A 13,728-nucleotide genomic window follows, 5' to 3' on the forward strand; every position below is an offset into this window, starting at 1 on the left:
ACCATTTTATATTAAAGGTGTGAGTTTATATATTTTCTGTCTCCGTCTGATTCATGGTTCTTGCAATGTCTTTGCAATTTTACATTGAGGAACATTATTCTGAAATTGTTTTGAAAATTTTTAGATGCAGCTTTTCACAGATTGGTTAACCTCTGTCCATTTTTTATTTCTGAGACATGCTGACTCGTTAAGATGCTCTTTTTAGGATTGGATTTTTTTTTAATGATTATAAGTAACAATAATCAAAATACAAAAGTATGACAGCCATCGAGTAGACTCGCTGTCTCGTTTCACGATCACCCATAGCCAAACTCATGTCAATGAACAATACAGTATAAAATGATTTATTGTCATTATAAAACATCCAAAAAGGAAATTTTGCTCTGCTGTTCATATAGAGAGAAACCGAATAAGAAAAATACGAAAGAAAAACAAAAAGAAAGGTAGGAAGCAAGGGAAGAGCGGAACAGAGGGGGAAGAAGAAAATTAGAGGGGAAAGATCTGCTGGGAAATTATTGATGCAAAGGGGTAACGAGATGACAGGACAGAACCATCTCTAGATACCCTGTATCATGGCAGATTCAGAGATGGCCCTGTCGGGGTTGAGAGCATAGTTGTGTTGTGCTTATTACGGAAATTTTTCCTGCATAGTATTTACGATTTAAGAAATTTTTAACGATGGAACTTTTAAAATACAAAATAAATCTTTATGACTACAGTCTAAAAATATGAAAATGTATTCACCAGACATGTAATCATACAAAATAGTTATATATATTGGTTGACAAACATTTTCATGAAATTTAAAATACCGATTGCGTTACATAAAATCTTGAATATCAGTTAAAACACCCACTATATGGGGGGTGTAGTACTATTGATGTGATGCCACAATGACGAACTTTCCTGTAGAATCAATAACCTTGTAAAATTACAATTAAACAGAACATCTGTAAACTGACCCCGCATGCTCATTTACCGCTTCTAATGATGGGAGATTTTAATGCTACACTTAGTGATTTAGACTCTTCCAATTTAGGGAGGGGAGGATCGCAGGACTTATTGTCATGGGTTTCTATGGCTGGTTTATCAGAAATATGGAGGGCTAAACATCCCACCATCACCTGCTACTCCCATCTTTCACAGACACATCGCTCATCGGCTAGGATAGACCTGGCATTTGCGAACCAGGCTATGCTAACCTATGTGGGGGGGGCAGACTATTTGGCTGGAGGGCTCTCAGATCATAACCCACTCTCTGTCTCTTTGCTCTTCCCAGCGGTTGGGGGGGGCAGGAGTTGGAGACTGTCACCGGGCTGGTTGCAGGAGGAGCAGGTTTCCAACCACTTACTTGAAGCAGTTGACAATTATTGGACGCAGAATGTGGACTCGGCTGATCCACTGGTGGTTTGGGATGCGTTTAAGGCGGTGATGCGGGGGGAATCAATTACTGCTATTAAGAGGGTCAGGGTAGATCAGAATGAGACCATTCACGAATTACAGGATAGGGAGAAGGACTGCGCATCTGTACACGCTGCGAACCGGTCTGATGCTTCTTACTCTGCCTTGTTGGAGGCTAGACGTAGACTGTCGATGCACTGTAACGATCTTGCACATACGGAGGTTACACATAGAGCGAACTCACTGTTTTCTGAAGGGGACAAAAATGGGAAACTTTTGGCTAGGCTGGTAGCGGAGCAAAATCACATAGAGCACATATCGGTAGTGAGGGGGCGTAGTGGTGATCTGGTCGGGGACCCGACGGAAGTTTTGGCTGAGTTCCAGGCCTTTTTTTCAGCCCTGTATGCACCGATACCGCCGTATGACACCGCGGCTCTGGCTACATTGCTGGGGGGCTTGTCCCTTCCTAAGTTGTCGGAGGAAGATAGTATGGCTTTAGATGCTAAAATCACAAATAAGGAAGTGGTGTCGGCGATTTTTGCCTTCCCACCTAATAAAGCGCCGGGTCCGGATGGCTTCCCGGCGGACTTTTACAAATCATATGTTGATCAGTTGGCCCCTAGACTTTCGACTTTATTTGAATGCTGCCTACAGAAAAAAGTGCTCCCAGCTTCTATGCTGGATGCATACATAATTCTTTTGCTTAAGCCAGGTAAGGATTCGCTGGAATGCTCATCGTATAGACCCATAGCCCTGCTCAACACGGATCTCAAAATTTTGACGAAAGTCCTAGCAAAAAGGCTGGCGTTGGTTATTTCATCCCTGGTAGATGTAGACCAGACAGGTTTTATGCCGGGAAAATCCATGGATACTAATTTGAGAAGACTTTTTACGCATTTACAGCTCCCTAATGTAGAGTCGGCCGACAGAGTAATAGTCTCTATTGATATAGAGAAGGCCTTTGACTCAGTGGACTGGAACTGTATGCATACAGTTCTTGAGCACATGGGTTTTGGTCAATCTTTGACAGTGGATTGCACTCTTGTACAGTACACCTAGGACAGCCATTCGTATGGGAGGGTCCACTTCAGAGTATTTTTCGATCGGGAGGGGCACTAGGCAGGGGTGCCCCTTGTCACCATTCTTATTTGCCCTTATGATGGAGCCTCTTGCAGTGGCGCTGAGGGCGTCAGAGGGCGTAAAAGCAATTCGGGTAGGTAGTATAAATGAAGGGCTGGCGTTATACGCAGACGACCTCCTGTTGTTTTTAAGAGACCCGGGGGACTCGTTGGTCACTGCTCTGGGTGTCATGGACACCTTCGCTACATATTCGGGACTGAAAGTCAACTGGGGCAAATCGTCCATTCTACCTTTGGATAAGGGAGCTAGGGAAAAGGCGAATCCCAACTTACCACTAAAGTGGGTTACACAGATAACTTACTTGGGTGTGAAAGTAACAGCGAGTGTGATGGATTATATGTCTCTTAACCTGCTCCCCCTTTTGACATTCTTTAAACAAAAAGCACTAACTTGGCAGAAACTCCCTCTCTCGCTGATTGGCAGGGTTAATCTTCTGAAGATGAAGATTCTCCCGGTTATACTGTATTTTCTGAGGAATGCTCCAGTATGGATACCGAAGTCTTTCTTCAGAAAGTTGGATAGTATCACTACCACGTTTCTCTGGGCGCCGAAAACACCCAGGCTGGGGTTGAAGGTTTTGCAGGAACCATGGGGTCAGGGAGGGCTGGCGTTGCCTGACTGGCGCAAATACTACCTGGCGGGGCAATTAGTTTTTGTACATAGATGGTTGAGTTCAGACGCGGGGGATTCGGCTACCATACTTGAGGCAGCCCATTTGGGCTCCTATGAGTCCCTTCGGTTGGCAATACATCGGGGTACAGGAAAGGACCTCCCACTGACAGAGTCTATGAAGGCCACGGTTAAGGCGTGGGTAGAGGTGGAGAAATTGGCCTGTCCCAGTTACACGGGGGTCTCTCCCTTGACTCCCCTGTGGATGAACCCGAAGCTCCAGCAATTCTACAAATTTGATGATGCTGCAGGATGGGCGGGTAAAGGGATTAAACAACTTAAGGACATTACACGTGATGGGGTACTTCTAACGTTTGACCAACTTAAGGTCAAGCATGACCTTCCTAACACACAATTCTTCCGGTATCTGAGACTGAGACACGCATTCCAGACGCAGTTTGAAACACAGACAGTTGCATCTTTTCCTTCTCGACTGGAAGACCTCCTAATGACAGAAGACTTGCCCAAAACTTTATCAGTGACATATAAAGAACTGTTTAAAATCAGCCCTAAGGCATTGGTAAAATGTAGAGAGCGGTGGGCGACTGAGGTCCCTGGTATACTAGGGGAGGAGTGGGATGACATGTGGGATCGTCCGTTTAAATATCTGGTGGCGGCTCGGGATAGACTCATTCAGTTTAAATTCCTACATAGAAGCTACTACACCCCGGCCAGACTGGCAGCGATTTACCCGTCGGTGCCACCTGAGTGTTGGAGGTGCACTTTTTCGCCAGCAGACGCACATCACGTGTTTTGGGACTGTCCCCAGATTCAGCAGTTCTGGATTGGGGTCACATCATGCATAGAGGGAGTGCTGGGGGTACCTATACCTAGAGAAATTAGTGTTTGTCTGTTGGGTTTGGTAGAGGAGGTGGTCCCTTCCAGGGCGCATAGGACGTTACTTAGTATACTCCTGTTCTACGGGAAGAAAGCTATTTTGCTCAAGTGGAAGAGTCCGGGGGCACCAGAGATAGTATTTTGGAAAGGGCTGGTGAATGCTATGCTCCCATATTACAAGGCAACGTATTTATCTCGGGGCTGTGTGGGAAAATTTGAAAAAGTGTGGAGGGCCTGGTACGAATCTGATCAGACGGTTGGGTAGGTTGGAACGGTAAATGATTTCTGAATCTTTCACACATTGTATGCCTATCATGTTTAACTTCTGGTGCATCGGGACTATGATTGGGGATAATTAAGCAGCATGGTGTAAATCCGTTTTTCAGTGGAGCCCTGCGCTGGTTTCGGCAGGGGAAGGGAACTGAGTAGAGGGGGGAGGGGGGGTGGGAGTTATGTGGTTACTGCCATCTGCGATGGCTCTGTTGTATGTACGTGGTCATGTTGACCAACTGTTTACTTGGTGCTTTACCAAGGAATGTATGTTTTGTTACGTCAAAACTTTCAATAAAAAGAAATTTATAAAAAAAAAAAAAACAGAACATCTGTATTTCACAAATCCAACCGTTACTATACTGCTGGTAAGTAAGTGGTTAACAATGTGAAATAAAATTAGAAGTTTTTTTGCCAATAAAATGGAAACTATGCAAAATGAAAAATATTTTGAAAATGTAATCTTTAGAGAAAAATCTACAAGGCGGTTATTGATTCGGGAGAATTGTCAATTGTATAATACTCAATAAATCAATATTTAAGAGAACACAAATTAATATAAGATAAAATCAACACAACATAATTACCCGTTCCAAAACGGCTACTGGCCTGAATACCAGAGTTTTTAGAATGGCTGCCATGGCTTTCAAGATGGATACTCTTAAAGAGGAATTACTTCTTGCAACCTCCGAGTTTCAAAGCATAAGGTGTTCCGCAATCTTCATGGATGTATAAGTGTGAGTAGATGAATGGTATATGTGTCTGCGTGTATGATTGATGGTAATCGGGTGTCTTGAGTCATCTTTTGTCCCCCCAAACAACGTGTGTGTGCGTCTCCTTTTTTATGGTGCAAAAACTTGGATGGTTACCTCCTTCACTTTGTTGACACTCTTGTGATTTGTTGGTTGCAAATATGGGAGGTAACTGCCCTGATTCTCACCCTGCCCATCTATGATCATGGCTAAGGTGTAATCGGAATATGATGTACAGTGTTATTATGAAATGTGTTTTAACATGCTTCATGTTAATCTAATGTGATAATTGTTTGCCTTTTTGTCCGGTCATGTACTGTCCCCATCTTGTGTCCTTTACTGGCTAATGTAGTCTCTACCAAACAAATATATTGAGATTGACAGACTGGTGCCAAATCCTTATCAAATATATGGATGACTAGGATACACATTGATTCTTACGACATGCGTTGCAACAGTGTAAATTAACATATATGTTCATATCTATATAGATACATGTATTTGTCATTTTACTCTTGTTCCTGTGTTAAATCTGTGACTGGTTGTAGAATTAACCAGGCGTTAATGATGCCGTTGTCTGGGGAAAAAGCTGAATCAACATTTGGGTGCTTTCTGAGAGACGATCTCACCCTTTGAAACAATGGGGCTGTTTGCTCTGGCTTTTCTTTAACACAGGCTTTGCGATCTGCATCTCAAAACACAAATTTGACCACGGTTAGCCAAATTTGTACCACTGTTCAGATTATCTTGTGTCAACATCAGGTTTGTCTCTTGACCTCCATTCTCCTTAGAGGGGATGATTCAATCAGCCCTTTTCTGGTGGATGGGGGGGGAGACTTTCAATTTATGACATTAATTGTAGCATATAAGGTTTATTGTTTTAGTTGTGTTGTCTCTCTCCTCACGTTCTGAAACAAAACCCACTCGGTCTCTATGAATAGCCTAGGTAAGAGTGGAGATGGGCGGTTGGCAAGTACCTTTGCGAAGAGTTTAAGATCTATGTTCAGCAAGGAAATTGAACAATAGCAATTGCATTGGGAAGAACCCTTGCCAGGTTTTAGAAGAATAGATACGTTTGCTGACAGAAGCCCTTTGGAGGAGAGGGTGGAGTCGTCTACAGCATTAAACTCCTGAATCGGGAGTGGTGTTAGGAGGGGTGCAAAGGTTTTACAAAACAGGCGTGAAACCGTCTGGACCAGGACATTTACCCATCTTCAATCCCTTGATTGCACCCAAAAATTCAGACTAAACCAAGGGCTTGTCCAAGTCCATGGCATCCTGAGGGTCAATTTTTGGTAAGGCTGTTTCAGTGATATAAGCCTGCATGTGTCATCTCATGAAGTGGGGGTTAGTTTTTTTGGGGGGGCATCAGGTGATAGGTTATAGAGCTGTGAGAAGTACTGTCTAAAAGAGGAGGAAATGCCCTTTTGTATTAAGTCTTGTCCTGATTGGGTTGGGTAATGGAAGGAATAGAATGACGAGGAGGTCTAGGAATGAGAGTCTGCACTAAATGTTGACCACATTTGTTGGCCAAGGAGTAGTGATAATTACGGGCCCTCTCGTGTGCAATTAAGGAGCCAGAATCTAGTAATTGGAGTAGATTGCGACGGGCATTGCATAGCTTGACGAATGTGGATGGTTCTCCAAATTTTGTTCATTCCAGCTCTGCAATGGTGGATAACAGGCGACGAATTTCATAAGCTCTGATTTTCTTCAGACGGGAAGAGTGCTGAATAAGCATGCCCCCAACCACACATTTCAGAGCTGCCCACTGTATTAGGGAAGTGGTAGTATCTGAGGAGTGGTCGGACACAAAATTCCAGATGATTTTAGTGACCTCAGCCACGCACGCCGAGTCTCGCAGTAAGTTCTCATCAAGTCTCCATGATGCACCTCTGTGGGCCATCGGTGGGCGCGATATAGTTGGGTAAACGGGCATGGTTAGACCAAAGGCGATCTGACATTCAAGAAAAAATTGCTGGACGGCTGCACTCTGAAGTAACACCTTAGTGTATAAAGTAAAATCCAAAGGAGATGACCTGTGGAGGTTTGCAGTGGGGGTATCTAATAATCATTGGGAGATTAAAGAGTAATCTAGTCTACTATGAGAATTGTAGGCCACTGTAGTAGCTGTAGTCCCGTTCCATAGGGTGTTGAATGCGCCAGGCATCTGCTAAGTGTAGAGACTTAACGCGTGTCAGCGAGGATGTGGGTAGGGATGAGTTACCAGAGGAAGTGTCCGCAGATGGGGAGAGAGCAACGTTGAGATCACCACCTACAATGATACACGGACCTCCAAAGGAAGACAGCCTGGTGAGAATGGAGGAGAGGAGATGAGCCTGATCCAGGTTGGGGACGTAGATGTTGACCACTGTGAAAAAAGTTGTTTAGTTTAAGAAATATATAGCGACCAGCCTCATCTATAACCAAGTCAATGACCTCAGGGTTAACCACTGAAGGATCCGCTCACGTATATATACGTCATCACTTTAAAGATGGATACCTTGGTAACGGCAGCAGCCGCTACCACAACCGAGATATCCATCTTTCCTGTGAGCAGTCCTTTAAACGATACCTGTGGTCTCCCGCGCCCTCCGCCGCTTACCAGAGACGTCGCCTATGGAGATTTTTTAAGGGTAAAGGTTTGACGCCATTCCACGAGCGGGCGCAATTTTGAAGCGTAACATGTTGGGTATCATTTTACTTGGCATAACATTATCTTTCACAATATAAAAAAAAATTGTGCTAACTTCGTTTTATTTTTTAATTAAAAAAAGTGAATGTTTTCCAAAAAAAGTGCGCTTGTAAGACCGCTGCGCAAATACGGTGTGACAAAAAGTATTGCAATGACCGCCATTTAATTCTCTAGGGTGTTAGAAAAAAATATATATAATGGGCCAGATTCACGTAGGGCGGCGTAACTATGTGCGGGCGTAACGTATCCTATTTACGTTATGCCTCCGCAACTTAGACGGGCAAGTGCTGTATTCTCAAAGCTCCGTAAGTTGCGGCGTAGCGTAAATAGGCCGGCGTAAGCCCGCCTAATTCAAATGTGGAACAGGGGGGGCGTGTTTTATGTAAATAACTTGTGACCCGACGTGATTGACGTTTTTCACGAACGGCTCATGCGCCGTCCGTGGAATATCCCAGTGTGCATTGCTCCAAAGTACGCCGCAAGGACGTATTGGTTTCGACGTGAACGTAAATGACGTCCAGCCCCATTCACGGACGACTTGCGCAAACAACGTAAAATTTTCAAAATTTGACGCGGGAACGACGTCCATACTTAACATTGGTACGCCGCATGTACGCCTCATATAGCAGGTGTAACTTTACGCCGGGAAAAGCCTAACGTAAACGGCGTATCTGTACTGCGTCGGCCGTGCGTACGTTCGTGAATTAACGTATCTAGCTGATTTACATATTTCTAGGTGTAAATCGGCGTACACGCCCCTAGCGGCCAGCGTAAATATGCAGTTAAGATCCGACGACGTAAGAGACTTACGCCGGTCGGATCGAATAGAAATCTATGCTTAACTGATTCTAAGAATCAGGCGCATAGATACGACCGCTCAGACTCAGAGATACGACGGCGTATCTGGAGATACGCCGTTGTATCTCCTTTGAGAATCTGGGCCAATGTTTGGGGGTTTTAAGTAATTTTATAGCAAAAAAAAAATGTTTTAATCTTGTAAACACCAAGTCCGAAAAACAGGCAAGGTCATTAAGTGGTTAAAGGACTTATGGAACGCAATAGAAACTCCTTTAGATTTGGCTTGTGGGTTAGAACTGTGAAACCAAGTAGGATAATAGCGGTTATGCAGAGCTGGTATAGAGCCTGTGCAGAAATGCATTTTTTGCAGGACTAGTATGCTAGAGGGCATTTTATGAAAGTGGTAAATAATTTGGCTCCACTTCTCTGGTGTATTAAACCCCCTACAATTGAAAGATGCTAATTTAACTGGACAATTATCCGTCATAGCATGTAATGTAAATCAAGGGGGGGGATGGAAAGGGAATCGAGAAATATAGACTTCTCTCAAACTAATATTTTACAGCAGAAAGAGAAGAACAAGAAGTAGAGAAGAGCAAAAGGTGGAGAGGAAGAAAGGATACAATAAAGAAAGGTAGTGAGTAGGAAAAAGTATATGTCTGCGTCTCTATCTCCAGGTTCAAGAACGTCGAAACAGGAGTAAGATTACGAGTGGATGCAGAGACAGATGGAATAGAAAAACAAATTAAATGGACCACTAGGTGGTACCATAAAACTATAAATAAAAGAAAACAACACCATACATTGAGAACCACGGCTAAATAAGAATTAGTGCTTACACTGGCACTAAAAACCTGGGGGGGTATGAAGAGGACGGGCCTTCAGCTCCACAGGGAAATTAGCTAGTATGAAAATAAAACATGCAATAAATTAACATTAAACCAAGATAACTCCTCACAGAAGTACAATAGAATGAGATTGGGGAGTAAGAAATAGTATAAACAATGGTGAGGGGCAATGAAGCAATATACTGGACTATAATGAAAAGGAAACAGTACAATATATTTTGCAAAGGGGGGTGTAGTAAAGAGCTCCTCCAGGGAAACATGGAGGGTAAAAAAAAAATAGAAACCATAAAACATCTCCCTGAACGAATGTACATTTAGTGAAGATTGTAGAACTATAGGTGGTTCCTGTTGAGGGAAAACAGCCGAAAAATCATCCACGAGAAATTCAGTCGTTGGGATCTTTGTGGGACTTGTTTCTGCCATTGAAGGGCAAAGGGCAAGCCAGGAGTAGTTGGTGCAAATTACCAATCAGGCAGGGAGACTTGAAGTTCCAAGTTGCTAAGAAAAGCTGGTAAATTGCCCAAAGCGCAAAAGATCCGTTTTACCTTCATGAAGAACCCGATGAAAGGGAAAGCACCACTGGTATTTAATCTTGTAAACTTGCAGAAGATGCGTGAGGGGCTTCAGAGCCTTCCTCATGGTCATGGTTTTGATGGGAAAGGCCTGGGAGAAGCATCACTGGAGTGTCATTAAAACGTATAGTGTCTTGGGAGCTGGCATCACGCATGATGGCCTCTTTAACCTTGTAGAAATGAACCTGAAGGATCCGGATTCTGTGGGCCGGAGGTCCTATGGACACTGTCCAATTCAGTGGGATCATCTTTGGGCTTTTGCAGTAGTTTGATTGAAGGTGACGGTCACTGACGTTTGTAAATCCTTAGGTTCCACAGACTCGTCTTGGATCCTGTAAAAAAAAAAACTGTCCCAAATCGCCTCCTGGACGGCTGCCATTGGAGCCCTTCTGCTCCTTAAACTTGTCCTTCCCCATGGGGGTGAGAATTGGGGAGTTTCCTGGTGTGGAAAAGCCCTGTAGAGCCATGGGACCTGGGAGCTGAAGGAGATCACGTCTCACAGCTCCATGCAGCAAGCCAAACCCCCTAAGATGCTTTTTTTTTTAATACCAATAATCATGTTACTGATCTGTTGCCAATTAACCAAACTAGTTGCAGAATGTTTTTCCAGCTTTTCTTTGTTAGTACCACGTTGCCAGCTTTAACCCTATTACCCTTTCCCAACTTTTTTGAGGCAAGTTGCTGCCATCAATTTCAAAATTACCTTATTTTTTTTTTCTTTGCAAATCATTGCATTCTGTTTTACTGTAGAATTTACACAGCGTCTCAACTGTTATGCAATCGAGGTTGTACACTGGGTGTTAGAGCTGCACGATTAATTGCGAAGAATCAAAATGGTGATCTTTTTCCCTTCCCGATCTTGAAAACAGCATGTCACGATCTTTCCAACAAGTGCAGAGTGTTCTCACAGCTGGAAAAGCAAAATCTAGGCTGCCTGCTAAGTTTAAATACAACACGGGAATAAGTATAAACAAAGTATCTTTTTTTTCTTTTATCAAAGGAAAGAACTCTGGCATGTAGATGAAGGAAGTTTAACGATTTAAAGACCAAACCTTTTCTGACATTTGTTGCTTACAAGAAAAAAATCATTATTTTCTGCTAGAAAATTACTTGGAACACCCAAACATGATATATTTTTATTTATTTTTTTGCAGAGGCTCTAGAGAATAAAATGGTGGTTGCTGCAACATTTTATGTCACACCGGGTATTTAAAACACAATTTTTTTTATAAATACACTTTAATGAATTAAAAATTAACCAAACGGCAAAGTTCGCCCATTTTTTGTATAATGTGAAAGAAGATGTCACACTGCGAGAATTGTGATCTTTATTGTAAGCGAAAAAATCGTGATTCTTATTTTAGCCAGAATCGTGCAGCTCTACTGGGTGTGATTCATGCTAATAGGAGTTACAAGAAATTGGCTGCTGCAATTCATCAGTTGGTTTTCTCTGTGCTTCCTGATGGCTCAAGGAAGGGTCACACAGCCTCTCAATCTAACATTTCTCAGTGGGTCAGTGATCTTATTGATCAGATTTACAATCTGAAGGGCAATGTTCCACTTTTTTCCGGGGACAGCTCAGGAATGTTGATACTTCCTGGGCTGTTCACCATCAGGCTTCTATAGCTCAAGTTTAGAAAATTCTGTGCCCCTGGATGATGTCAGTTCTGATGAAATGCGTAGGGTGGAGCGACGTGCATTCACGCAGGTCCCGGAGTGACGGGCTGCATTGGAGAGCCAGCCGGCTTTGTTTTTTATGCTTTGTATTAGGGTTGTCCCGATACCACTTTTTCAGGACCGAGTACAAGTACCGATACTTTTTTTCATGTACTCGCCGATACCGAATACCGATACTTTTTTTTAAATGCAGCCACGTGTCCCCAAATGCAGCCTTGTCCCTAAATTCAGCCATGTCCTTAAATTCAGCCATGTCCCTAATGCAGCCTTGTGTCCCCTAAGACAAAGCCAAGTCAATCACCCCCCTCCCCCCGCCGCTGCCGACATCTAGTTACTATGTGCTGGGGGAACACAACAGCTGTCATTTGCATTTGAATAGCTGGGTGTTCCCCCGCCGCGCCGTCATTTATAGCCCCTCCCCCAGAAACTTTGATAGACAGGTCACCCGTCATATCAAAGTGCCCGGGCAAGGGGGAGGGGCTATAGATGACGGCGCGGCAGGGGAACACCCAGCTATTCAAATGCAAATGACAGCTGTTGTGTTCCCCCAGTGCATAGTAACTAGATGGCGGCGGGGGGAGGGGGGGGATAGACTTGGCTTTGTCTTAAGGCGGCAGCGGCAGAAGCTCTCCTCTCCCCCATACGAGGACTGCTCTGCTCCGCTCTCCGCCCCCTCTCCACCCGCACTCCACCCCCCTCTCTACCCGCACTCCACCCGCACTCGAAAAAAAAAAAAGTATTCTATTCAGGCATCGGGAGAATTTGCACGAGTACAAGTACTAGCGCAAATACTCGGTATCGGTCCCGATACCGATACTAGTATCGGTATCGGGACAACCCTACTTTGTATATTCTACCTAATTGTAAGTGCAATACTTTTTTACCTATTCAATTGCCATAAAGATTTTTTCACTATGGAAGCCTTTATTTCTTTATGGGGATTGTGTGGCAATAAGTTATTTTGAGTGGTGTAATCCAGGAAGACGCTGTGTTTACCAAAGGACCGGGCTGGGTATTAAGCCAAAGGCGCTTGTGATATCCCGTGATAGATCATTGGAAGTTGGTAAGCGGCAGTGTGTTTTGCAGTGGAAGTCATCTTTCTCCTATCATATTCTTTGGGTGCATCGTTTGTTAGTTTCACATCAATTTTTCATCTCGCATTGGATGGACAATTGGATGGATAATTTAGGTGTTTAGTGCAACTTAATTATTGAAAAGTTTATAAACCTGCTACCTGTTCAGTTAGGTGGAGTAAAAGCAGCAGGTCGATTTTATATTAATATATGTCTATGTGTTTGACTATAAATCTTTAATTTATTTGCAATGAAGATCTTGATTGCATGCCCTCATATTCAGGGCTTTGGACATCCTTATTGTAATGGATATGTAGATACCCTGTGTCCTGGGATTTACAATTAAGATAATGAGATTTTTGGTTTACCGGTTTAATGTTCTTGGAGTACATCACAGGACACGGAGACCCCTCCCCAGCCTCATTTTTCTTTGTGGTTCAAGGCTTGTTACAAAAACTGAAGCCGTGCCCAGCTGGGAGGAGTCATGTCTAGGAAGAGATTTCCTGTCTTCCGTTTACCAATTTGTTTCCAATAACTTGAAGGTGGCAGCATAGCTCTATCCTAAGGGATATGACGATACCCTGTGTCCAGTGATATACCCAAAAAGAACAGAATTTTACAGGTAAACTAAAAATCAAATTTTTCCACTTATTTTCTTTTTGAATGAGACTGTGGACTACAAAATTTATAGTGAGGTTCTTTTACTACTTCATAAAAAATATATATTTTTATATCCTATATTCTTTCAGGAATCCTTTTGGCGAATTTCAGGAAAATTAAGTGGTGAGAAACTTCGGGAGGCAGCCAGTTCTCTTGTTTTGTCATCTCCAGAAGAGCAGCCCATTGATGTACCAATAGACTCTGATGACCTGGGATCCAATCTAGAGCAGAGAGCTGAGGCTTTGCGTGCTCTCTTACTTGCCCGAAAAAAGAAAACCGCAGTTGCACCTCAGGGTAAGAGGGTAAAATTTTATTTAAAAAAAAATGATTTGACTT

The 13,728-nt window shown here is 43.3% G+C and overlaps 1 protein-coding gene across 2 annotated transcripts in view; it reads left to right on the top strand.

The window, feature by feature from the left end:
- TIMELESS (timeless circadian regulator) overlaps positions 1-13,728 on the top strand; it is a 189,821-nt gene that overhangs the window by 163,876 nt on the left and 12,217 nt on the right. For both annotated transcript variants that reach the window (XM_040341046.1, XM_040341047.1), the window contains exon 28: positions 13,482-13,686. In XM_040341046.1, the coding sequence (XP_040196980.1) occupies positions 13,482-13,686 (205 nt within the window). The remainder of the gene's footprint in view (positions 1-13,481; positions 13,687-13,728) is intronic.

This window comes from Rana temporaria, chromosome 2 (assembly GCF_905171775.1).
Source record: "Rana temporaria chromosome 2, aRanTem1.1, whole genome shotgun sequence".
NCBI lineage: Eukaryota > Metazoa > Chordata > Amphibia > Anura > Ranidae > Rana > Rana temporaria.